Below are 24,693 nucleotides of genomic sequence, written 5' to 3'. Positions count from 1 at the left end.
ACAGAGACTTGACTTTAAAAAAATACAGATAGCAAATAAGTTTCCACATCAATCGTCATTAGAAAAATGCAAACTAAAACCACAATGAGATACCAGAACACATCTATTAAAATGTCTAAAATTAAAAGGATTGATCATGTCAACCTTTGGCAAAGATACAGAGGAACTGGAACTCAAATTGCTGGTAGAAATGTAAAATGGTACATCCACTTTGGAAAATAATTTGTCAGTTTCTTAAAATGTTCAATACAAACCTATAATATGTTCCAGCCATTTCACTCCAGGACATTTACTCAACATAAATGAAAGCATATGTTCATTGTACATGAATGTTCATAGCTGTGTTTTTTATATTCCCCCCAAACTGGAAACAACCCAAATGTCATCGGATACTTGTAAATTGGATAAACAAATCATGGTATATCTAGTCAATGGAATACTAGTCAGTGATAAAAAGGAAAGTGCTATTGATAAATGCAACAACATGGGTGCATCTCAAAATAGAGTGAAAGGAGTCACATTTTTTTAAAAAGGGAAAAGTACACAGTAAACCCTTGATTTTGCGGACCTCGATTTAACAGAGTTCGGATTTAATGGACAAAATTTCCAGTCCATATGTCATATGTGAAAATTAATACCCTGTTAATTTTAAAAAGCTTTTAACCAAGATTTGCTTATAAATCAATTAAGTTATTTTTTGTTTTGTTTTGTTACTAATTCACTATTATTTTTAACAAATTTTAGCAGATAGACCATATGTTGGAAAAAACACTGTAGTAATTTCGGCAACATAAATATTACATATCTGCAACTATAGTCTACATATTTAAACCCAAGAGTCACTGCTGGTAAACGGTGTTCTGTGAGTGATTACACCACATCACTTGCAGTTATTGGTTCTGTTGTCTCATGGCATGACTTTCTGTGGCAGTTTTAACACCTGCAGTCAATGTTCTCAGATGCACTAAGCAGCACCCCAGCTGTGTGCATTTGTTTACTCTCGGTGACTGTGCCTAAGACTTGACTTTGAGTGGTAAGCACACAATGCCATATATAGATGATATATTATAGAACTGTATACATAATTGTATTAACCAATGTCACCCCAAAAATTTAATTTAAAAAAAGAGTACATAATCTTTGATTCAGTTTACATAAATTTGTAAAAACAAAGCTAATCTATAGTAACAGAAAGTAAGTAGATCAGTGCTTATTTAGGGACAGGAAGAGGAGTGTTGAGGGTAAAAAGGGATGCATTACAATAAGGAAACTGTTCTGGGTAATGAATGATATGGGCTCTATCTGGATTGTATTCATGAATTCATACATATGTTAAAATTTACCAAATTCTGTGTATTGTATGTCAGTTACCCTTCAAAAATTCAAACAAAGGTTAGTGGTTATGTATTTTAAATAATTTATTTTACAGATAAACATATTTTTTTTAAGTCATTGAAAAAACCAAAGATTAATTTTGGTAATGAGAATTTTTCACTTTAGGTTTAAAGTGACCTAGAATAGCAAGAAACAGAATATAGTACATAATTTGTGAATAGGTAAGCCCGAAATATTTTTATAGATTTTTTTTCCTTACAGAAACAGGCAGTAAGATGAATGCAGAGAATAGAAGCAAATTGAAACGAAGAGTAAAATTCTCTATAATAAAAGGCTAATATGCAAATAGACCTAACGGCAGAACGACCTGTTGCTGTGATGTGCATTGACTACCACAGGGCAGACACTTAAAGCAGGAGCTGCCCCCTGGTTGTCAGTGTGCTCCCACAGGGGGAGCACTGCTCAGCCAGAAGCTGGGCTCATGGCTGGCGAGCACAGCGATGGTGGCGGGAGCCTCTCCCACCTCCGTGGCAGCGCTAAGGATGTCTGATGGCCAGCAGCCGAACATCCCCTGAGGGCTCCTGGACTGCGAGAGGGCACAGGCCGGGCTGAGGGGACCCTTCCCCCCCCAACCCCCCGCCCCGAGTGCACAAATTTCATGCACCAGGCCTCTAGTGTTTAAAATCAAAGGAGAGTACAGATGCAGTCCTTATTTTTTAATTAAATTCCTCAGAGTTTATTTATACCTTGAGTTGTTCTGAGGTAGCTTACAATGACAGCACATACATATATAGCTGAGTAGAGAATGATTAATGAGAATCAGGGATGTATAAATTAGAGTAGAAAGTCAGAGTCAAACATAGCCCTTACAATTTCCTCTGTTCTTTGGTCTCTATTTTCCAGAGTCCTCCGTGAACCTACCGTGGAACTTAAGACTGTCAAGCTAGAAGGTACCTAGGGACAGAGTTCTAAGTAGATTCTACAAATTAGTGAGGTTTCTTCCCTGGTCAAATAAGGTTAGAAATAAAACTTACTATATTCTCCTCTTGGAGATTCACCATGCAATGTAATATATAAAGTAGTCTGCAAGTCATGTATTTAGAAAACTTAATTAGCCAGTATTTCTCAAACTCTTTTGACTTTGAAACACTTTTAGGTAATACCTCTTATAACCAACTCTAAGAAGTAGCAGTCTGCAGAATATATTTTGTGAAATATTCTTATTTTATAAATGAAGGAATTTCTCTCTTACCTCAAAAACAGGTTAAATGTTTCCTAGTTAATGGCAGGGTTGGAACTCAAACTTGGCAGTCTTTGTATTTTGTCTTGCTGTCTTCTTGCCATGCCATTTTTCCTTGTTACTCAGTGAAGCAAAAAATGTTTCATTTAAAGATATGCCTTAAAGAATTTTACATTCTTTTACTTAGCTCCTTCTTATAGTACCATTGTTGCTTTCTTTCCATATTGATTACCTAAAATGTCCAGTTCTGTGGATGGTTCTTATTTTAATCCTAGTGAAAATATTTACACCCTGATGTTATGTGAGTGCTAGAGTACCTTAACATCTATTTTAAGATGCTATGTAAATTAGCTTGATTTTACTGCAGTACCTTAATGCTTTATACTTCACAAATATTTTATGATCAAACATAGCATCCTTAAATCACAATCCTTAGATGGAAAATGTGAACACATGGTATTTTGTTTTTTAAAAGGAAGAACAAACTTTTTTGGCAACTTATATGTCAGATAATTTAACATGATAGATTATGTTCCCTTGTTCTATGTAGGAATATGAATCTCAGAGGTACTGAGTACTTGGCTTAAAGCCAGAGCCTGAAATTGAACTTTGGCTTTTTTACTTTTAAGTCCCATGCATTACCATACTGTAGTTCTTAAAACATATCCATCAAAAATTCAATGAGCCCTGGCCTGTGTGGCTCAATTGGCTGGGCATCATCCCATGCCCTGGAAAGCGGGGGGAAGGAAAGGGAGTTGGCAGTTACTGGTTTGATTCCCAGTCAGGGCACATGCCCAGGTTACAGGCTGGATTCCTGGGTGGAGGTGTGCAGGAGGCAGCTAATCAATGTTTCACTCTTATGTGGATGTTTCTCTCTCTCCTTTTCCTTCTCTCTTTAAAAAAATAAATTAAAATAATTTTTTAAAAATTCAGTGAAAACAGAGCAGCTTTAGAATCAGAAGTAATTTCAGCAAAAACAAAATAGAGGGAAGTAGGGACTCCAATTGTCTTATTAAAATATTTGATCATTTAATGTGTTTATTCAATTCATTTAAAAAATAGTCTGATCTTTTATATCTATGAATGCTTAAATAGGCTATGAAAATTTAGTAGTCAAAGTTTAAGTTAAGTTTTATAAAACAAGTATACTTTTTAAAACAATGGACTTTTTTTTAAAGGGTAAATTATTGAAGTGCTGATAAGTATCTCAGAAATCAAATTCCATGCTAGGATCACATATTGACTTGATAACAAACATAAATACACACAAACAAATGTTTTATATACTCTGCATATTCATTATAAATGTCAGACTGATGTATATATATACTTTGAAGCACAGACCAAATCATCTCTGTATTCTTTTCTGTTGAGCCATTTTATATAGTTAGTACCCATCAAGAAGTAAAAGTGAGAGATTATTATTCAAAGCTACATACCGTACATTTTCCCAAGATTTTGCAAACACTTTATTAAATGCGACCCTTTCTTTTGTTTTCTATTATATACATATCATTTTTGGATTTTGTTCTTTTAAATTACAGACTTTTTTAGAGCGGTTTGTTTTGTTTTTAGCAACTATTTTCCGTCAACCTTATTTTCACTCTTAAGAGTTTGTGGACAAACAGCTTAAGACCACTCAGTGGTTGTTCCTACCCATTCAGTGCGCTGAGCAGTGGGGGCTGCAGACCGGCCTTCAGTGGCAGGCTGAGCGCTGCAGGCTTCAGTAGGAAACAGCTGAATGGGCACAGAGGGCATCTGCGCACCTTCAGACCAGTCTGTGACCTCAGGTTATGCAGCAGTGAACACGGGAGCTGGAGCAGCCCATTCGCCCTGAAATTTCTCCTTGGTCATAGCCTTTCCAACAGTTGCCAGCTCTTCCTTTTCAATCTCTTCAGGGTCTTTGTAGAGTTCAGGCATGGGTGGTTATGGGAGATGGTGCCACTCATACGCAGTACTTCCTGGGCCATCATCCACCACAGCAGACCCACTGAGTGAGCCCCCTGTTGTTGCAAGGGATAGCAATGCCCACATAGCTCAGAGGAGAGTCTGTGATACACAGAGCAGGGGGAAGCAGGGTAACATAAGACGTCTCTGTGAGATCTGGTGGTCAGCCCTGGGATTGGTTCCACCAGAAGTCCCAGCTCCTGGAAGGCTGCCTGAATCTGGGTAGTGAAGGTTCCAGGAGTGAAGCGGCTATAGCAGTGGCTCCAGTGGCAGCAGCAAACTTCAGCGCAGCTCACTGGCCGGTATTCCTGGATGATATGGCACTGACCTCAGCAGGGTTTTCAGTGGCAACAGTGGCACAAGCTGCCAGATTCTCTTCAGATTTATGATGTAGATGCCATCACTCTTCCTTTTGTAGATGGACTGTTCCATTTGGAAGTCAAGGTTGGTGCCAGTGGGTTCCTGCTGCAAGGAATTTGAGGATATCCATCCTCCTCCTTCATTTGTAGAACTTGAAGGGCTCCGGACATTGTGGAAGTTTCCATTTAAGTTACCTGGGAACCAAGAACAATGCCATATGGGCCCCTTTCACAATAGTGCAGAAAAGCTAGAGAAATTTTGCCTTTGTAGGAAAATAAGTGAAAAGTACAGAGAATGTCTATATACCACCCACCCTCAGCTTCCCCTATTATTAACATTTTGCATTACTGTGGTACATTTGTTAAAATTGATAAGCCAACATCAATACATTATTACTGAAGTCCATAGTTTATTGGGCTTCACTCTTTTGTGTTATACATTCTATGGGTTTTGAAAAGTGTATAACAACATAGATCCTTATTACAGTATCATATAGAAGTTTCACTGTCCTAAAAATCACCTGCGCTCCACCTTTCCATCTCTGTTTTCCTTCCCCTGAGTCCCTGATAACCACTGATCTTTTTACTATCTCCGTGGTGTTATCTTTTCCAGAATGTCATGGAGTTGAAATCATATAGTGTGTAGCCATTTCAGAATGGCTGCTTTCATGTCAAAATATGCATTTAAGATTCCTCCATGTCTTTTCATAGCTTGGTAACTCATTTCTTTTTATTGCTGACTATATTCTTTTGTCTGAATGTGCCAGTTGTTTATCCATTCAACTACTGAAGGATATGTTGGTTGCTTCCAGATTTTTGACAGTTATGAATAAAGGTGCAATAAACATTCACGTGAATGTTTTTGGGTGGATATAAGTTTTCATCTCTGGCGGGTAAATACCAAAGAGTGTGATTGCTGAATCATATGGTAACATTATGTTTAGATTTAACAAACTGCCAGCTGCCGAACTGTCTTCCAGTCTGGCCGTACCACTGCAATCCCACCAGCAATGAGTGAGAGTTCCTACTGCGCCATAGCCTTGCTTGCATTTGGTATTGTCATTGTTGGATTTCAGCCATTCTCATCGATAGTTTTAATTTGCAAATCTCTAATGACATACGATATAGAACATCTTTTCATATGCTTACTTCCCATCTGCATCTTTGGTGAGATCTCTGTTCAGGTCTTTGAGCCATTTTTTAAATCAGATTGTTTTCTTATTGTTGAGTTTTAAGAATTATTTGTACTTTTGGGGCAGAGGGAAGAAAGAGTCCTGTGAAGGGATGTCTTTTGCAAATATTTTCCCCCAGTCTATAGATTGTCTTCTCATTCTCTTGACAGTGTCACAGAACAGAAACTTTTAATTTTAATTAAGTCCAACTTATTATTTCTTTCATGAATTGTGCCTTTGGTATTGTATCTAAAAATTCATCATTATACCTAAGATTTAAATTTTCTCTTAAGTTATCTTCTAGGAGTTTTATAGTTTTGCAGTTTACATTTAGGTCTATCATCCATTTTTAGTTAATTTTTGTGAAAATTGTAGGGTTTGTGCCTAGATTAATTTTTTTACATGTATGTGTGCAGTTGTTCCAGACCATTTTTAAAATTTCTCAAATGTTTTAAAAATCCTCACCTGAGGACATGCTTACAGAGAGGAAGGGAGAGAGAGAGAAACAGAAATATTGATCAGTTACTTTCTGAGCATGCCCCAATTGGGGATCAAACCTGCAACCCAGGTATGTACCCTGACTGGGAATTGAAACGGCAACCTTTCAGTACTAGGATGACACTCAACCAACTGAGCCCCTCTGGCCAGGCTCCAGCACCATTTCTTGAAAAATGTCTTTTCTTTATTGAATTGCAGTTGCTTTTCTGTCAAAGATAAGTTGACTTGATTTGTATGGATTTATTTATGCACTCTCTTTTCTGTTCTGTTGGTATATTTGTCTACTTTTTGGCTAGGACCCTGCAGTTGTAATTACTATAGCTTTATTGTAAGTCTTAAAAATCAAGTATTGTCAATTCCTTATTTTTCTCTCCTTGAATATTGTGTTGACTATTCTGGGTCTTTCTTGTCTCCATACAAACCTTAGAATCATTTTGTCAATATCTACAAAATAACTTGCTGCAATTTTGATTGGGATTGGTTGAATCTATACAAGTTGGGAAGAACTGACATATTGACAATATTGAGTCTTCCTATTTATTAACATAGAATATCTCTCTTTCAAAGTTTTATAGCTTTTCTCATATAGATCTTCTACATATTTTAGATTTATAATAGATTTATAACTCATTTATTTTTGTTTTGAGTACTAATGAAATAGTATTGTCTTTTAATTTCAGTTGTTCATTGCTAGTATATTAGAAAATAATTGACTTTTGTATATTAACCTTGTATCTTGTAACCTTGCCACTTACTAGTTCCAGAAGTTTTGTGTTGCTTCTTTGGAATTTTCTTCATTGACAATCATGTCATCTGCAAATGAAGACAGTTTTATTTACTTATTCCCTATCTGTATACCTCTTATTTCATTTTATGTTTATTGGATTAGTTAGGGCTTCTAGTATAATGTTGAATATGAGTATGTGAGGAGCATCCTAGCTTTGTTCCTGATCTTAGCAGCAAAGCATCTAATTTCTCACTTGTGTTCTGTTTTTGGGAAGACATTGTAGAGCAATGGTATAATTTTTTTCTTAAAAGTTTGGTAGAATTCTCTAGTGAGCCCCTCTAGACCTGATGTTTTCTGTTTTGGAAGGTTACTAATATTGATTGATTTCTTTAATAGATGTATCAGCCCATTCAAATTATTTGTTTCTCCATTAGTGAATTTTGACAGATTGTGTCTTTCACAGAATTGGTTTATAATGTCATGAGTTTATTAGTGATATCTAGTAATATTTCATTTCTGATATTAGTTATTCATGTTCCTTCTCCTTTTTTCTTAATTAACCTCACTAGAGAGTTATCAGTTTTATTGATCTTTTCAAAGAACCAGTTTTTGGTTCCAGTGATTTTTCTCTGTTGCTTTCTTATTTTTAATTTCATTGATTTCTGTTCTGGTTTTTATTATTTCTTTTCATCTGCTTACTTTGGATTTAATTTGCTCTTTTTTTCAGGAGTTCAACACATTGGTAGTATAAATGACAACGGAATGCCTCTGAGAGTCATAGTAAATTTAAAACCTGTATTAGTTTACAAGTGCCATGTAAACCTCTATTTTTTCCAAAAATATTATAAAGCAGTTTTTGGTATTTTATTATAATAAGGTTATAATATTTGTATTTTTAATATTTGTCATCTATAAAGAATAATTCATGTACATTTTTAATTTTTTATTACATGATCACTTTTGTCAGAATTTAAATATTTTTGGTAGGAGTCAGTATGTGGGATGAATTTATAATTTCCTTATTCTAAAACAGTTTTAAGGCAGCTTTCATAAGTAGCACAAATGATAAAAATAATGAAATAAAAACTCAGAATAGTTGCTATATAGTTAAATTATAATGGTAATTCTCAAATTTGGCTTTGAAGTTTCTGGCAACCAAGATTTAAAAAAAGAGGGAGGGGATTAAGTTTTAAAAAATCAAAAAACTTCTTATAAAAAGGAGAATTTCTGTTATTTTTATTTTAAGCAAAGTGTTTCTTGGCATCATATTACAGAAGACATTGCTCATATTAGGCATAACTAGAGTAAATTGAATTATGTAATGATGCAGCATTTTAATACCAGTTGCAATCATAGATTTTATGGTAACTTAAAGTCAACGGTATAATATTAAAATATCATTAAATGAGGGCAGTTTTATAAACACTAAGGTAGTAAGTTCTAAGTTTATACCCTTTTAGTATCTAAAGTGGAAAGAATTTAAAAATTGCACATTCTTTAACATATTATCACTTTTTTCTATTGGACTTTTAATAGGAGTCAGCAGAGAAGTTGAGGTTACACATTCAGATTTGGATCTAGAATGCTAGATGTTCAGTAATTTTTGTTGAGAGAAAAAAAAGTATGTATTTGGAAATGAGATATCCAAGTAGTAAGGTTGATAGCCTGTTGTAGACATTCCAAATACTAACCAGGTTCCCCACCAGTACATTGTCCCATCTCTGCACAGAAGAGATGTATTCCCTTATATAGAATGAATTTTATTCAAGGTGTCTAAGTCACTCTGACATATGAGCAAGTGCTCCAAAGTAAGCATTTTGAGCCACCTGTGTTATAGAACACCTTCAAATATAAGTTCATGGATCATCTGATTTTTGTGCAACATAATTTTTCATTTAGACAGACCCATTCAAACTCACCAATATGAAATGCCCCCAAAAAATACACATGTAAATAACTGAAAATATATTAAATGTGCTATTTTGTTATATTATAAAAAGTAATTGTACTTTTGGAGAATTTCAGTCATCTTGCAGGGCACAAGGCATACAATAAAGAACAAGTAGTCAGAAGGAATTTATACTCTAGGGGTTATATGCAGACTATTACAGTACAGCATACAGATCTACCCACTGGGAAGATGGGATATCCATATACATCCCTAAAAGATGATAGGACCTAAACATGAGGAGAAGAAGAAAGAAAAAGAATATCCCAGTTGTCGTGGTTCAGTGGTTTTGTGTTGACCATGGTTTGATTCCTGGTCAGGGCATATGCCCGGATTTTGGGCTTGGTCCCCAGTGGGGGGCGTGCAAGAGGCAGCCTATCAGTGGTTCTCTCTCATTGATGTTTCTCTCTCCCTCTCCCTTTCTCTCTGAAATCAATAAAAATATTTTTTTTAAAAAAAAGAAAGACCAAGAAAGGCTAGGGTATAAATGATCTTCAACTTAGATATAGGTTATACATATCCGACTAAAGGTATAGTTCTAAGTTCCTATTAGCTTAGGATATACTTTTCTATAGATACTATGTGGTTGGTCCCTGTCCACACCCTATTTAATTCATAATATGAAAGATTCCTAATGTTGTGTTGAAACAGAGAAGGGTTTATCAACCCCTCTCCCTCCTGTGATAGGTAGGAGGAGAGGAATATTTGGATTCTTAATAGTAAAAGAAAGTTAACTCTCCTTTTTTCTTGCCTTTACTTTCACTACTGACTAATGTTAGAGGTTAGAATTAAGGATTGGACGAGAGGGAAGGCCAAGAAGTACCAATGTAGACTTTGTCATCAACCAGTTGTTGACTGAGGTGAGGAAAGAAAAGCGTAGCTAGCAGTGAGTAGGGAGCCCCACAATGGTGGTGTCTTCTGTACCTAGAATGGAAAGAGAAACTGGGGGCACGGAGGTAATGAATGCTCCTTAATTGTCGGAAGGAAAAGGGAATTCACTTCATGTCCTATGTGGGTCATATGACAAATGTTTTTAGTTAATGATTTTCAAAAGTCAAAATTTATATACTTGACCCTTGAACAAAGCAGGCATTAGGGGCACCACCCAACCTGCAGTTGAAATAAAAAATAGCATTTTTGGTTTGAGGTTGATTTAATCCATGGATGCAAAACCCAGGGATACAGAGGACCAGTTGTATATTTATTGAAAAAATTTGGCATATAAGAGGACTCACGCAGTTCAAATCCCTGTTGTTCAAGGGTCAACTGTACTTATACATCCCAGGTAACTATTAAGAGTTTTCCATTATTGTGAAGAAAGAGGACAGCTGATTTTTAAAGGGGATTTTTGAGAAATTCATGGCTTAGAATTTATATTCACTAGCTATAATTTGTATTCCATGTGTAGTCCTTTGGTTTTCTATAAAATTCCCTTCTTACTCATTCTTGATATTTATTGAAGCTATCAAAAATCTATTTATCTTGACCTTGTCATTTTGTTTTATATTTTTAACTTGTCTCTTTTCCATATAACTCTTATTATCCAAATTGTATTCTCCTTTGAACTCATCTATATATATAAAAACCTAAGCAACCGGCCGACTGGATGGTAGCTATGATGCACACTGACCACGAGGGGGCAGATGCTCAATGCAAGAGCAGAAACCACAGGCATGGAAACATGGAGCAGACTGATGAATCTCAGAGGGAAGGGGGTTGGGGGAAAGGCAGGAAGAGATTAACCAAAGATCTTATATGGTGGGGTCCCTCAGCCTGGCCTGTGGGGATTGGGCCGAAACTGGCTCTCCGACATCCCCCGAGGGGTTTCGGATTGCGAGAGGGTGCAGGCTAGGCCGAGGGACCCCCTTCGTGCACTGGGCCTCTAGTAGTGTATAAAAGTAATCAGTCTTTGGGATTATAGAAGTTGTTTCTGTACAGAAGTTGTTCCTTATATGGATGATCCCTTATTTCAAGAAATTGAGAAAGGACCTATAGATATCATGTATCTGGTCAAAATAACCTTGTGGCACATATACTAAATTACATGTTTTACAAAACCCTAAATATGTACTAATTGGAAAATACACTTTTTTCCCCCATAAAGCATATACAAAGGAAATAAAGTTGTGCTTGAGGAAAATAAAATTTTTCCTACTCTTTCTCTGTGATGTACATTGGAGTCTGAACTGGATTTGAATCTTAACTCTACTACTTTTACTCTGGTAACCTTAAAATAAGTATATGTTTCTATGTGTCCTTTCTTCATCTTTAAAATGAGACTAATAATTTCTAGCTCATATTATTATTTGGAGAATTAAAATGAGATAATCTAAGTTAGTTTTTAAACACTGTTCACTGATACCCTTGAGCTCTGTAGAGACTTTTAATGGGTCACCTTGAATCTATTTTATGTTTAGGGTTCTGCAGAAGATTTGGTTTGAGAAGGAGGGTCCTGAGGTTCACTGTTTAAAAATATTTGACTGTTGTCTTGGCCAGTTGTTCAGAGGTTAGAGCGTCGGCCTGAAGACCAAAGGGTCACAGGTTCGATTTCCAGTTACGGCATGTGCCTCAATTGCAGGTTCCCCAGCCCTGGTAGGGGCGAGTTCAGGAGGCAACCAGTCGATGTGTGTCTCTCATGTTTCTCTCTCCCCCTTCCACTCTCTCTAGCAATCAATGAAAAAAAATCCTCCAGTGAGGATTTTAAATAAATGAATGAATGAATGAAAGAAAGAAAGAAGAGAGAGAGAGAGAAAGAAAGAAAGAAAGAAAGAAAGAAAGAAAGAAAAGAGAAAAAATAAATAAATAACAGCATAGTTGTAGAGTGCATTTTACATAATAGATGCTGAAAGATACTAGTTCTCTTATGCAGGAAGTTAAAGTGTAAGCTAATACATCAAGAAGAACAAAATGGATCTAATGTTTCTTCACTGATTTATGTAGGTTCATGCATTAGATTCTATTATGTCATTTAGCATACTTAATTTCATATATCAAATCACTAAAGACTTGATTGATTACATTTTTCACTTCTAAAAGTTTATTTTACTTTCATGACTTTTTTCTTACTTTCATAACTTTTAAAGATGACTATTAATCAGGCTCTGGCTGGGTATCTCAGTTGGTTAGAGCTCCTAACATTCCAAGGTTTTGGGTTCGATCCCATACAAGAATCGACCAATGAATCCATAAATGAGTGCAACAACAAATAGATCTCTCTCTCTCTCTCTCTCTCTCTCTCTCTCTCTCTCCCTCTCCTTCCCTCTCTCCCTCTCTCCCTCTCTCTCTCCCTCCCTCCCTCCCTCCTTCCCTCCCTCCCTTCCCTTTCTCTCAAATCAAATAAATTTAAATATCTTTAAAAAACAGAGATGACTACTTATCCATATATATCCTGATCTTATAGCTTAGAAATTCAACAATTATTTTTTCAAGTACTTGTTACAAGCCATATGCCTTACTAGAGTATTAGTGTTAAATGATTAATTAGATACACTCTAGGGAGTGTACTCTTTTAGAAGAGTAGCATGTAAACAAAGGAGAATAATATAGTATAACTAGAGGCCCAGTGCATGAAATGCGTGCACTCTGGGTGGAGGGGGGTCCCTCAGCCCGGCCTGCGCCCTCTCACGGTCCAGGAGCCCTTGGGTGGTGTCCGACTGGCAGTTAGACATCCTTAGCACTGCCGCGGAGGCGGGAGAGACTCACGCCACCACTGCTGCGCTTACCAGCTGTAAGCCTGGCTTCTGGCTGAGCAGTGCTCCCCTTGTGGGAGCACACTGACCACCAGGGGGCAGCCCCTGCATTGAGTGTCTGCCCCCTGGTGGTCAGTGCGCATCATAGTGACCAGTCGTTCCGCAGTTCGGTCTATTTGCGTATGAGCCTTTTATTACCACTATATAGGATCATTGTTATTATGGAAATGTATGTAAAGTGCACATTTAAAGGAATAATAAATTCTTCCAGCTGACGAAGAGACTGGGGGAGGGGCAAGAAGGGGAAAGAATGGAGATTGAAGAAAGAGTTGCAAAGAAGCTGGTCCTTGAAGAATGAGTAGAATTCACCAGGCAGACAGTGGAAGAAGAATATATTCTTAAAAAGCTAAGAGAGTAGTCTGAGTCTAAGCCTCGACACATGATGTCTAATAAACAAAAGTCAGTGAGTTATTTGATGTGACTATAGGGAACTATCCTAGTGTATAGTAGTTAAACAGAAAAGGTTGGCTGGAGCAGATTGTGAGGGTCTGCAAGTAAACTTAACACCTTATTTTATCACATTACCGCTTCCATTTCTGGCTTCAGTCTACAGATAATTAACCTTTCCCAATATAATATTCACATTAACATAATTCCTACTACCATTATCCTAGTTCCTCACAAGTTATCTCGGACTTTTTTCATTATTTGCTTTAAATCTTCATTCTCATGTTAATTATTAAGTATTTGTCTCTTTCCATTTCCACAGCCACTACTATGGTCTCTTTTCTAGGATCTCTTTTCTGTTTCTTCTGTCCATTTTTAATATTATACTTTTTTATTCCTAGGACTTCACCTCATCTATTTTGGTATTCAAATAGCTTTGTAGAGGAGCTAAGATAGCTCCTATGCCAGGGAGTCTGAAGAAGATAAAGTGCCAAATAGTTTATAAAAAGGAAAACTTGTAAAGTTTATTATACTCTTATCAGGAGCTCATTAATATGGAAATTCTCCATGTACTGATTTAGGGTATTTTGTTGAGTAAAAGCAAGGGACAGAAGAGTACAGTATATTACCTTTTGTGTCAGTTTTCTCCAGTCCGATTATGCCTTGGTATGATCCCTTTCACTGAAATGAACTCTATCCTTCAAATCACTTTCAAAATTCTACTCAGATTTTATCACTTCCTCCTCCACAATTGGTTAACTATTTCATTCTGTCACCTTAGCTTAATATATTTATTTATGTTCTATAATTATATATTGGTTTTTTGTTGGTAACTTATTTCATAAGTGGTTTCTATTCCTTTTAGAGCAGTGACTTTTTATCAGTGTGAACCAAGAATTCTTAAAACATGCAATACCTGACTATTTAGTCAGGGGCACTGACCTCTTTTCCCTTAGATTGTCAAATAAAAAAATGACAACAGCCAACACAGTAATAGCCATCCAGTGTGAATGAACCAATATTTTATCTGTGGGTTTTTTTGTCAGATCAGCAAAAATACATATTTTTGTTGTGCTGCAGAATTTCAGTAATTCGTTTATGTGTGCATGAAATGAAAAAGGTTGAAAATCACTGTCTTAGATTAACACCTTCAATAGAAAACATGTTCTTTTCTCTCTTATGTATTATCTGAAACATAATTTAATAGATACTTGGTAATAATTTTTATTTCTTTTTGAGGATCCTAACATGTTAATTTCATTTGGATAATTTTACTCAACACATTTTTAATTTGGGAAAAGGTGTGACACCAAAAAGCTAAGCTTGACTACTTTTCTAGTATCTAAAACTTCAAAGTATTAAATGGGGCTATTAATGAGGAAAAACAGTTTTATTTAAAAACCATTGAAAATAACTTAGGGTAATAGAAATTCAGTTAAGGTAAAAATATGTAAATTTTTTCACAAAAATATATATAACCATAACATGACCACTAATTTGCATGGAATATAATATTATTTGTATGCTAGGTACTGATTTATACAGTAATTGAGATTTATGCGGTTTTTATCTTTGCTAATACAAATATGACAATTAATTTGGAATTTATAAGTCAAATATGGTAAACAAAGGGCCAATCTGGTTGTTGTTTTTTTACATAAAGTATATGATCAGAAGTAAGAAACTTTAAAATAATTCTATTAGGAAATGAACGTTTGCTTTTAAAATTGATCATAGAAAATAAAACTTGTAAGCTGAGAAGCCCTTAATGTGTTTTTATTACTTGAGGTATTCTAATCTAATATTTATTTTGAAACAGGCAAGAAAACTAGATGTATATTTTGAATATGAAGAAAAAATAATGAGCAAAACTACTCTGGATAAATCTCTTCTAGATATAATATCAGACCCTGATGGTATGTACCATAAATTTGAGGTTAATGTAAGTTTCACATCAGGTGAATCCAGCATTTTCAATTTTAGTAAAATCTGAATAGAATTATTTTTTCTAACCATTTATGCTAATAATGAGATAATTAAACTATTTTCTATTGAGAAGTTTATAGCATAGCAGTTCATAAAGTAGAAAAATAATTTGCATTTTATTTCATTGAACTTTTCTTTAATGTTATTTAAGCACTTTTTATGTTCATTTAAAGTGCTACATCTGAAGCTCAATTTCTGTTGGTCCAAGAAGATTTGAAGGTATAACATTCAAAGCAGGTGTCTCTAAGTGATATATTTTCTAAATAATTTGGTTTAAACATAAAGTTTTATAAAAAGATGTATCTAAAACTGAATTCTATTTTAAATATTTAGGGAATTCACTTTTAAAGAAACTCTTTAGTCAGTCCCTTTATATTTTATATTCATAAATATTTGTGTGTTAGATTTTCTTAAGATATATTCTTTGTATTTGGAAAATGTAATTTAATTATTGCTTTCAATTATAATGATCATAGGATCTACATAGGGTTTTAGCCTATTAAAATCTCTAAACTTTAGAGAGTTATTGATCCTTTCAGAATAGTTAGCAGTTCAAATCTCAGCCCTTTTCCAAAATAAATAAAAAGGATATAAGCTCTACTCATTTCATATTTCGCACAAAGTCACTCATCTGATGAGTTAGAGTTTTGGTATGAGTTGGTTTTTTTTAAATATGTTTTTATTCATTTTTAGAGGGAGAGCGAGAGAAACATCAATGATGAGAGAATCACTGATCTGCTGCCTCCTGCACGCCCCCTACTGGGGATTAAGCCCACAACCCAAGCACGTGCCCTGACTAGGAATTGAACCTGCCACCTCTGGGTTCATAGGTTGACACTCAGCCACTGAGCCACATCGGCTGGGCTGGTATGAGCTTTTGACTTTATTTCAAATTAAAAAGTAATTTTAAAATGTCCAAATTATTTGTAATTAAAGATTCTATTCATACAACTTCTGAGAAGCCATAAGTATTGCTCTCACTTTTTAAAAAATATGTTTTTATTGATTTTAGAGTGAGGAAGGGAAAGGGAGAGAGAGAGAGAAAGAAACATTGATCGGCTGCCTCCTGCATGCCCCCTACTGTGGTTTGACCCTACAACCTGGACATGTGCCCTGACCAGGAATTGAACCAGCGACCTCTTGGTATATGGATTGACACTAAACCACTGAGCCATATAGCCGGGCTTGCTCACACTTTTAAAAAGCTAGATTTGTAGTGAGAGCATAGCATTTTAAGTATACTTTACAATGAAAAAGGGCAAAATATACATAAGTCCATTACTTCAGAGTTATTTAACAAGAACTTTTGAGTAAAGTTAAATAGTGTGTTGATAAAAGGGCAAACAGAACCTTTCATTGTCCTTTCCCCCTACTTTCTCAAACAGTTTATTTTTAAAGACATTAAATAAGGCTGAGCAATGTAGGCATTTATGCAAAGCAGAAGTCTGGTGTCACTTTCGACCAGAACAAGATCTTGGAACCTGAGCAAAATGAGAAGGGCATCTACATGTAGGTAATGGGAGTGTTGATAATTTGTATAAGGTATTGAAGTCCGAGTGAAGTGAGCAGTGTCCACAGGTGGAAACACGGGTGTAAGAGCTCTAACAGATCGCTGCACAGGAGCCAACCCAACATCAGCCCAAATGGGTGAGCAGTATGGCCAGGCATGTTGGGTCCATTGTAGGGAATCAGTGTCCAAGTGGAGTGAAAAGGCTTCCATGCAGGCAAAGATGGCAGCAGAAATATGATATTTGTTACATACAAGGAGCTGGTTAAATAAGTAAATATATTAGATAATGTAACGGGAGCCAGGTTTCTCCTTGGAGAAGGAAGTTATAAATAGGAAAGGGAGAAGACTAGAATGAATCCTGGACTGTTGGGTTGGAATTGGAGGTGTTGGTATGGACTTAGTGTTTTCACTATGTATTTGTCAGATAGAGAAATAAATACAGATGTTTTGTGTGTGTGTGTGTGTGTGTGTGTGTGTGTGTGTGTGTACACTTATACAGGTGTCCCAAAAAAATGTATACACACTTGAACAGCTGATAGCACAATTTTGAAAATGAAATCATTTTAATAAACATTGCCTTTATAATTATTCAAAGTATAGATACATTTTGGGGGACATCCTATATATGTATTATCTAGCTCTGCCAATTGAGCAGGGCTGGAAGTAACAATGCCCCAATAGTAAAGATTTTAGCTTATAAATACCATTTTACATTGGGATTCCAGGGCTGAGATGGGGAAAGAAAATATATAATGAGCTGGACACTCTGACTTTAAAATAGAGTGCAGTTACAGTAGAAACTTATGTGTGACAAGAAGATTCAGGCTGTGGCTATAAGCTCTAGAGTACTTATAACTGTAAAGATACAATTGCAATTTGGTTCCCCTGTGATTCATGTTCGTGTTAAGTATTTGGATGCTCTATAGTCCTTACCATCAGGACTCTTAAAAACCTTAGCAGAGGTTTGGGGCATTTATTAGCACATAGTAACTATAAAATGTTTCTCCCTGAAGAATGGGAGCTGTTCGTTCTTTAAACAGAACGTGTGCCTTCTGTGAGAAAAAGGCTATGCTATAGATGCTGAGAATATTAAAAGCAACAGCAGGGAACCACCACAGGCCCCTAAAACTCTGAGGGAGAGGACCGTTTCTCTACTACCTTAGAAGCTATGGTCCCAAGAGCCTAAAGCAAGCCCTGTTGTTCTTTTTCTCTATTTCCTCTAGCTGCTTAGTCAGTTACAGGAAATGCACAATGGAGCAGGGTAACTAGAGCCAAAGGTTTTTGACTGGAGCACCAAAAAGGAAGGGCTAAGGGAATTGGAAAGAACCAGGAAGATTGCAGAGGAAGGAGCTCAGAAAAGCAGCCCCATCAAATTGTTCATGAATTCCTGGGCTCACCTCTGAACTGCCTATATGGGAATCTGATCTTAAACACCATTCCAAAGACTAAGAGGTGAAGGGCTACATGATCTCCCAGTTCTCCTATTGTCCACTGAGCAGTGAGACACATCCCCATAGCACTGCAAAAGGGTTTGAAAATAGAGTCAGTGATGGAACCACAACCCACAGGAAGGTGGTAGGAACTTTGGCCTGAACCAGCAGGCTAATTACCTGCTAAAACAAAAATGTCAGGTTTTCCTAGGATTTAAACAAGACCATGAATCAAAGTGTCTAAGATACTATATTTATTTGTAAACATGAGAACTTTGGAGAAAGATCTTTATCACCACTCTTTGTCATATATAGGAGTGAGGATAATTTAAGAATGGGTGTCTAGATTCTAACCATATTTTAAAAAATTGATGGTTCATCAGTCATATTTTGAAAAAGTTCTTGTTTTTATTCTGTAATAAAGTATAACAATTTGATTTCTTGAGTATTAGGACATAATTTGAAGTGAGAGTGCATATTGTTATTTATTGAGTAGTGAAACTGAGTTACCTATGGCTATTACCACTTTTCACCCAAGTAAACCCAGTAGCAGAGGGGAGAATAAGTTAGTTTCTCTGGACAGTTTTGGGCTATTGGGTAATAGGAGTTGTAGTAGCCCAAGGCACCCACTGCAAGCAAGAAATTTCTTTAAAATCTTATGTTTTGTCTTAAAATTTTAGACAAATATGTTATGCACAGTACATCAGTGTTTAATATAAATGTATTAAATGTAATATAATGCCCTTCAGAAAGAGGAGACATTATATTTAATTATCCCAATTTGAAAAGTATGACCTTAGTCTGATCTAGATGATTTTAGGCAGCAAGATTTCATAATCTAATACCTAGGGTGACCACACAACTTGTGTCCCAGGATAGTCCCATTTTTATGCTGATTGTCTTTCCATAATTATTACTAACATCCCCTTTTCATATCAATAGTCTCCTGTAAATCTCAATATAAAGTACAGTATGGAAGAAAGAATGGAGATACTTCCATATCCCATCTCTTTAATCTAAAAGCATTTAAATTTTTTCCATATCTGTATTTTATCTGGTTGTAATTAAAGTGTTTATAACCTTAAATCAGTTAAATCTAGATTCATATTTAGATATGCCTTGACTTTTTATATACCTGTGTTGACTAAATACCCAGAATTATGAGGGGTTTTTAAAATTCTGCTTTCCCCTATGTAGCAGGAACTCCAGAAGATAAAATGAGGCTGTTTCTTATTTATTATATAAGCACACAGCAGGCACCTTCTGAGGTATGGTCTCTGTTCATTTATTGGGCAAATGGTGGTGGTGGTGGGGGGGGGGGGGTGTTTGTTTCAAAAATAGAGGTAAAAATCACTATGGCCAAATAATGACTTCATTTCTTTCTTTAAAAGAAAAATAGTTTGTTAAGGCTGGTTCCATTTACTGATGAGTTTTATAACAATGTTTATTGCCACCAACTATCCTCTCATTTTATGTCTGACTCCTTTTAAGTCATTGGAATATGAACTGAATTCAAGTGGCCAAAAATTTTATTTCTAGAAAATAGCTATTCTAAACTAAGTTAACCAAGTTTGCTATGCTTTTTGAAAGGTTGTTTTTACTATTTCTCATGATGTGATCATCTTAAAGTTCCATTTCTTTTTTGTATTTTTGTATTTTGATTATTATTTTTAATTAATTTTTAGAGAGAAAGGAAGGGAAAGGGGGAGAGAAAGACACATCAGTGTGAGAGCAAAACATAAGTTGGCTGCTTCCCACACGCTCACTGTGAGGGATCAAACTGCAACCCAAGCATGTGCTCTGGCCAGGAATCGAACCGCCAATCTTTCAGTGCATGGGACAACACCCAACCAACTGAGCCACACCAACCAGGACAAAAGTTCCATTTCTTTAAGCGGTAGCTACTAATATTTATTTGCCTTCCAAAGATTTTATCTTTAACCTCAAGTAAAAATTTGGTAATTTTTTAAGATTCTTTTAAAACTAATGTCCATTATAGAGAGGAGTCGCTTGAAGGAAAATATGCAGTGTTCGAAAAAGTCCTGTAAAGATTGAAATTTAATAAGATTTTGGTAATCTTCAGATTCATGTTGCATGATTCATATAAAAATAAAGTTGAAATACTTTGTATTGCAATGAAATAACTACTTTTATATTAGAAAGAGTTCCTAAGAATGGTTGGAAAATGATAAAGGGTCCTTCTAGATTTTTTTTTTCTCACTGAAAGTATGGATTGTGGGTAATTTTATTGTTTTGGTTTTTTCCTGTAATGAGCCATCAACTGCTTTTGAAGAAAAAAAGTTTTTTAAGTATGTATAGACCATTAACTTACTCTGAAGGAAAGCACTGATTTTGGTATCAGTCTTGTTGTTGAGTTAAAAACCTCTTAACTTATTCTAATGTTAACTCAGTATAATTTTACCAACTTTTCAAAAAGCATAAGAAGCTCGCAGATGACATCTAGAATGATATGGCTCTTGTAAACTCTTTTCCTTTGCTGGTAGTGTTGATTTAAAAAAAAAAAAAATCTGGCATATTACAAGGCTCTTGGTCAAAAATGTGTGGCATGTTAAAACAGCAAACTAAACCCATCATTTGTTTTCGGCCAATTTTACTTTATCCTAGGAATACATAGTAGACTTTTATTTTATTTCAGTAAGAAAGTGTCACATTCTTTTCAGAAATAATGCTCTCATTAATAGAGGTATACCTGTATTTTTGGGGATCCTCATAGCCTATTCATAATATCTTCTTAAGAACATATGATTTAAAAACTTAATTCAAGATTTTTTAAATTTGACCACATCATTTTATTGTCATTTATTTTTTGCTTGAGGCCTGGTTCACGAAGTTTGTGCATGGGTAGTTTCCCTAGGCCTGGCTTGCGCTCAGGGCCGATCAGGTTCCCTGCTTCCCCGCCTCCTTCTTCCCTCACCCACCTGCCACCACTGCACAGTTCCCACCATGTTCCACACCACCCCCTGGTGGTCAGCGCCCATCATAGCGAGCAATCGAACTCCTGGTCTCCAGATCGAACTCCCAAGGGGACATTTTGCTTATCAGCCTTCTATATATATATATATAGATAGATAGATAGATAGATAGATAGATAGATAGATAGACAGACTGGAGGCCTGGTGCATGAAATTCGTGCATGGGGAGGGTCCCTTCAGCCCAGCCTGCACCCTCTCCAATCTGGGACCTCACGGGGGATGTCCAACTGCGGTTTAGGCCCGATCCCCCGATCTCACAATCTCACAATCTCACAATCCTGAACTGCTGGCTCCTAATCGCTTGCCTGCCTGCCTGGTCACCCCTAACTGCCCTCCCCCTGCTGGCCTGATTGCCCCTCACTGCCTCAGTGTGCCGGTCTGATTGCCCCTAACTGCCCCCTTCCTGCTGGCCTGGTCACCTTGACAACCCCCCCCCCCCACTGGGGTAGTCGCCCCTCACTTCCCCCCCTGCCAGCCTGGTTGCCCCCAACTGCCCCCCCTCCCCCGCCGTCCTGGTCACCTCTTACTGCCCCCCCTGTGGCCTGGTCATCCCCAACTGGCCCCCTCTGTGGCCTGGTCACCCCTTACTGCCCCCCGTGCTGGCCTAGTCACCCCCACTTGCCCCCGCCCCCCCGCCAACCTGGTCACCCCACGCAGCCTGCTTGTTCAGTCATTTGGTCGTCCCTCACTAACCCCCCTGCCAGCCTGGTCACCCCACACAACCTGCTTGTTCAGTCGTTTGGTCGTCCCTCACTAACCCCCCTGCTGGCCTGGTTGTAGGCAGCCATCTTGTGATGGCGTGAAGGTTTATTTGCATATTGCCTCTTTATTATATAGGATAAGGATTATGTTTCTTCATAACTTTAAGTGACCATTAAGAGGTTTGAAGCAAATTGTGACGACTGACATCAGATGAATAGCCTCAAAAATGCAAAAGAGTAAACATTACTGGTTAAAAATGCACTTAAAGCTTCTGTCTTATAAAATTTTTAGAATGAAGTCACTGCTAATAAGCTCCTATAAATTACACTGTTTCAACTAGACTTATTCATCATAAATAAAAAGCAAGAAAAAGAAAACAATGATTTTTAAATTGTAAGACAGCTTCTATTCAGTTAAGAATTTGGACCTCAAAATGAATATAAGATGGGAAAACCTGGATCTGCAGTTCCCTCAGTCCGTGTCATTTCTCTTGTGTGTCTTGTTTAAAATAGTCTTGGTCAAGCCAAATCTTTTATTTAATGCTTATCTTAAGGAAAGGCCATCTGTTTCAACAGTGGAGAAAAAACAGTCTATTGGCCTTACTGAGGAATGACAAAACAGTGTTTATTAGTGATTTGGGAGCATGTCAAAGGTAATTTTCATTACATGTGATTTTTGTCTCAGGTGCCCAATTTGGTTACCTCAGATAAAACTCCACTCCATTTGGGTTCCTCAAATTCAAACTCATGCCTTTGGTCTAACTATTTTTGAATAATCAAATGACAACAAACAATATGGTCTTTCCTTTCATGAAAGTAAAATTTTTGTCATATCATTCTTTGCTTATTTTAGGCTGACTTGGAGCAATACAAAAAAGCCTTAACTGATGCAGGATGTGACCTTAACCCCTTACAGTATATCAAACAATGGAAGTAAGTTTTCTTTTTAAATTTTCACCATTTAAGAGAGCACAATGGAAGTTGAATTCTCAAGAAAATGGCAATGTTACTAAGAAAATTGAACAATGCCTTAATATATTTTATTCAATGGTATGAATATTTTCTTATCTGTCCCTCCCTATCCACAACTAAAAATTACACAAAATAATGATGTTTTTCTTTCCAGACATATTTATATTCTCTTCACTGATAAGATGAGAAAGTCAAAGGATGAAGTTTTGGGTCAAAGGTCTCAAAACATTTTTAAGAGTTTTAATTTCACTAGTTCTCAGAGAAATGCAGATTAACATAATGCAGAGATTTACAAAATATTGTGCTCAGGATATAAGCAGATTAATTGGTGCATTTATACTCTGCTATTAGAAATATAAAGTGTCTCAATTTTGCTGGATAGTATAAAGTTGTTTTTGTTTTTTTTTAAGTTTTATTTATTTATTTTTTAATCCTGGAGGATATTTTCCCATTGATTTTTAGAGATTGGAGAGAGGGAAAGACAGAGAGAAATATTGATGTGAGAGAAACACATCCATTGGTTGCCTCCTGCATGCCCTGAGCAGAGCCCAGGCCAGGGAGGAGCCTGCAACCGAGGTACGTGTCCTTGACCAGAATCAAACCTAGGATGCTTCAGTCTGCAGGCCAACCAGGTAGGGCTAAAGTTTTAATTTAAAAAAGAAATAAAATGCCCTTGATCTAGAACTTCTCCTCTTGAGGATTTATCCCGAAGAGTATTGGAGTTCTAAAATTTAGAAGCAATTTAATCATGAAATTTTAAAAACCAACCTAAATGTCCAGCAATAAATTAGTAAATAAATTATGATATTTCCATAAGATAAAATGCAACAGAGTCATTAAAAAATCATTGTAGAAGACTTATTTAATGACATTGGGCAATGTTCATGTTATATTGAAAGTGAAAAAGAAGTTTACTACTGTATTCCTTGATTTGTTTGATAAATATTTCCCTTGTTTGTGTGTATAGGGACTCTTCTAGACATCAGGAATACAATAGTGAGCATGCTAAGGAAGGCCCCTACACATTGAGTTTGTTTGTGTTGAGGGAACAATAAATCAACAAGCAAACAAATGAGCAAAATATTAAACCATATTAAGTGATATAAACCAGTAATAACATCTTAACTTGTTGGGGGTGATGATTAAATTTATTGAGGAGATATGAAAAGTCTCTGGGAAGTGATATTTGAGCCAAAATTTAGATGACATCATTTATAGTATAATCCCTAAAATCCGTTTATGTGTGTGTGTGTGTGTGTATGTATGAACATACATGTGTATATATGTGTGTGTAGTGTATATATATCCTATATAATAAAAACCTAATATGAAATTGACCGAACAGCAGAACGACGATTGCTATGACGCACACTGACCACCAGGAGGCAGACACTCAACTCAGGAGCTGCCCCTAGCCCACAGGCCCCAGACCAGCCAAGGCAGGTGCCAGCGGGGGCCCCCCGATCGCCCCACAGATCAGCCCAGATTGCTGGCCAGGCAACCTCCCATGCATGAATATCGTGCATTGGGTCTCTAGTGTGTATGTCTGTGTGTGTGTGTGTGTGTGTGTGTGTGTGTGTGTATATATATATATATATATATATATATATGTAATCACATAGCTGAAGTGATGTACACCTCAGTGTTATTAGTGACTAACTTTGGTAGAATTTTTTTTCTTTTGGGTGCTTATCTTTATTTTCCAAATTTTCTACAACAAACATCACCTTCAAAATATT

The 24,693-nt window shown here is 36.4% G+C and overlaps 1 protein-coding gene and 1 pseudogene across 6 annotated transcripts in view; one reads left to right on the top strand and one right to left on the bottom strand.

Annotated features, from left to right (window-relative positions):
* Window positions 1–24,693, top strand: part of SCFD1 (sec1 family domain containing 1) — a 120,888-nt gene that overhangs the window by 52,117 nt on the left and 44,078 nt on the right. For all 6 annotated transcript variants that reach the window (XM_036354021.1, XM_036354027.1, XM_036354042.1 and 3 more), the window contains 3 exons: window positions 15,182–15,278; window positions 19,486–19,556; window positions 22,836–22,915. In XM_036354021.1, the coding sequence (XP_036209914.1) occupies window positions 15,182–15,278; window positions 19,486–19,556; window positions 22,836–22,915 (248 nt within the window). The remainder of the gene's footprint in view (window positions 1–15,181; window positions 15,279–19,485; window positions 19,557–22,835; window positions 22,916–24,693) is intronic.
* LOC118678409 lies at window positions 4,205–5,052 on the bottom strand (annotated as a pseudogene).

The sequence above is a fragment of the Myotis myotis genome, unplaced genomic scaffold (genome assembly GCF_014108235.1).
Source record: "Myotis myotis isolate mMyoMyo1 unplaced genomic scaffold, mMyoMyo1.p scaffold_m19_p_1, whole genome shotgun sequence".
Taxonomy (NCBI): domain Eukaryota; kingdom Metazoa; phylum Chordata; class Mammalia; order Chiroptera; family Vespertilionidae; genus Myotis; species Myotis myotis.
The sequence above is the reverse complement of the archived record's forward strand: the minus strand, read 5'-3'. Positions and strand labels throughout refer to the sequence as shown.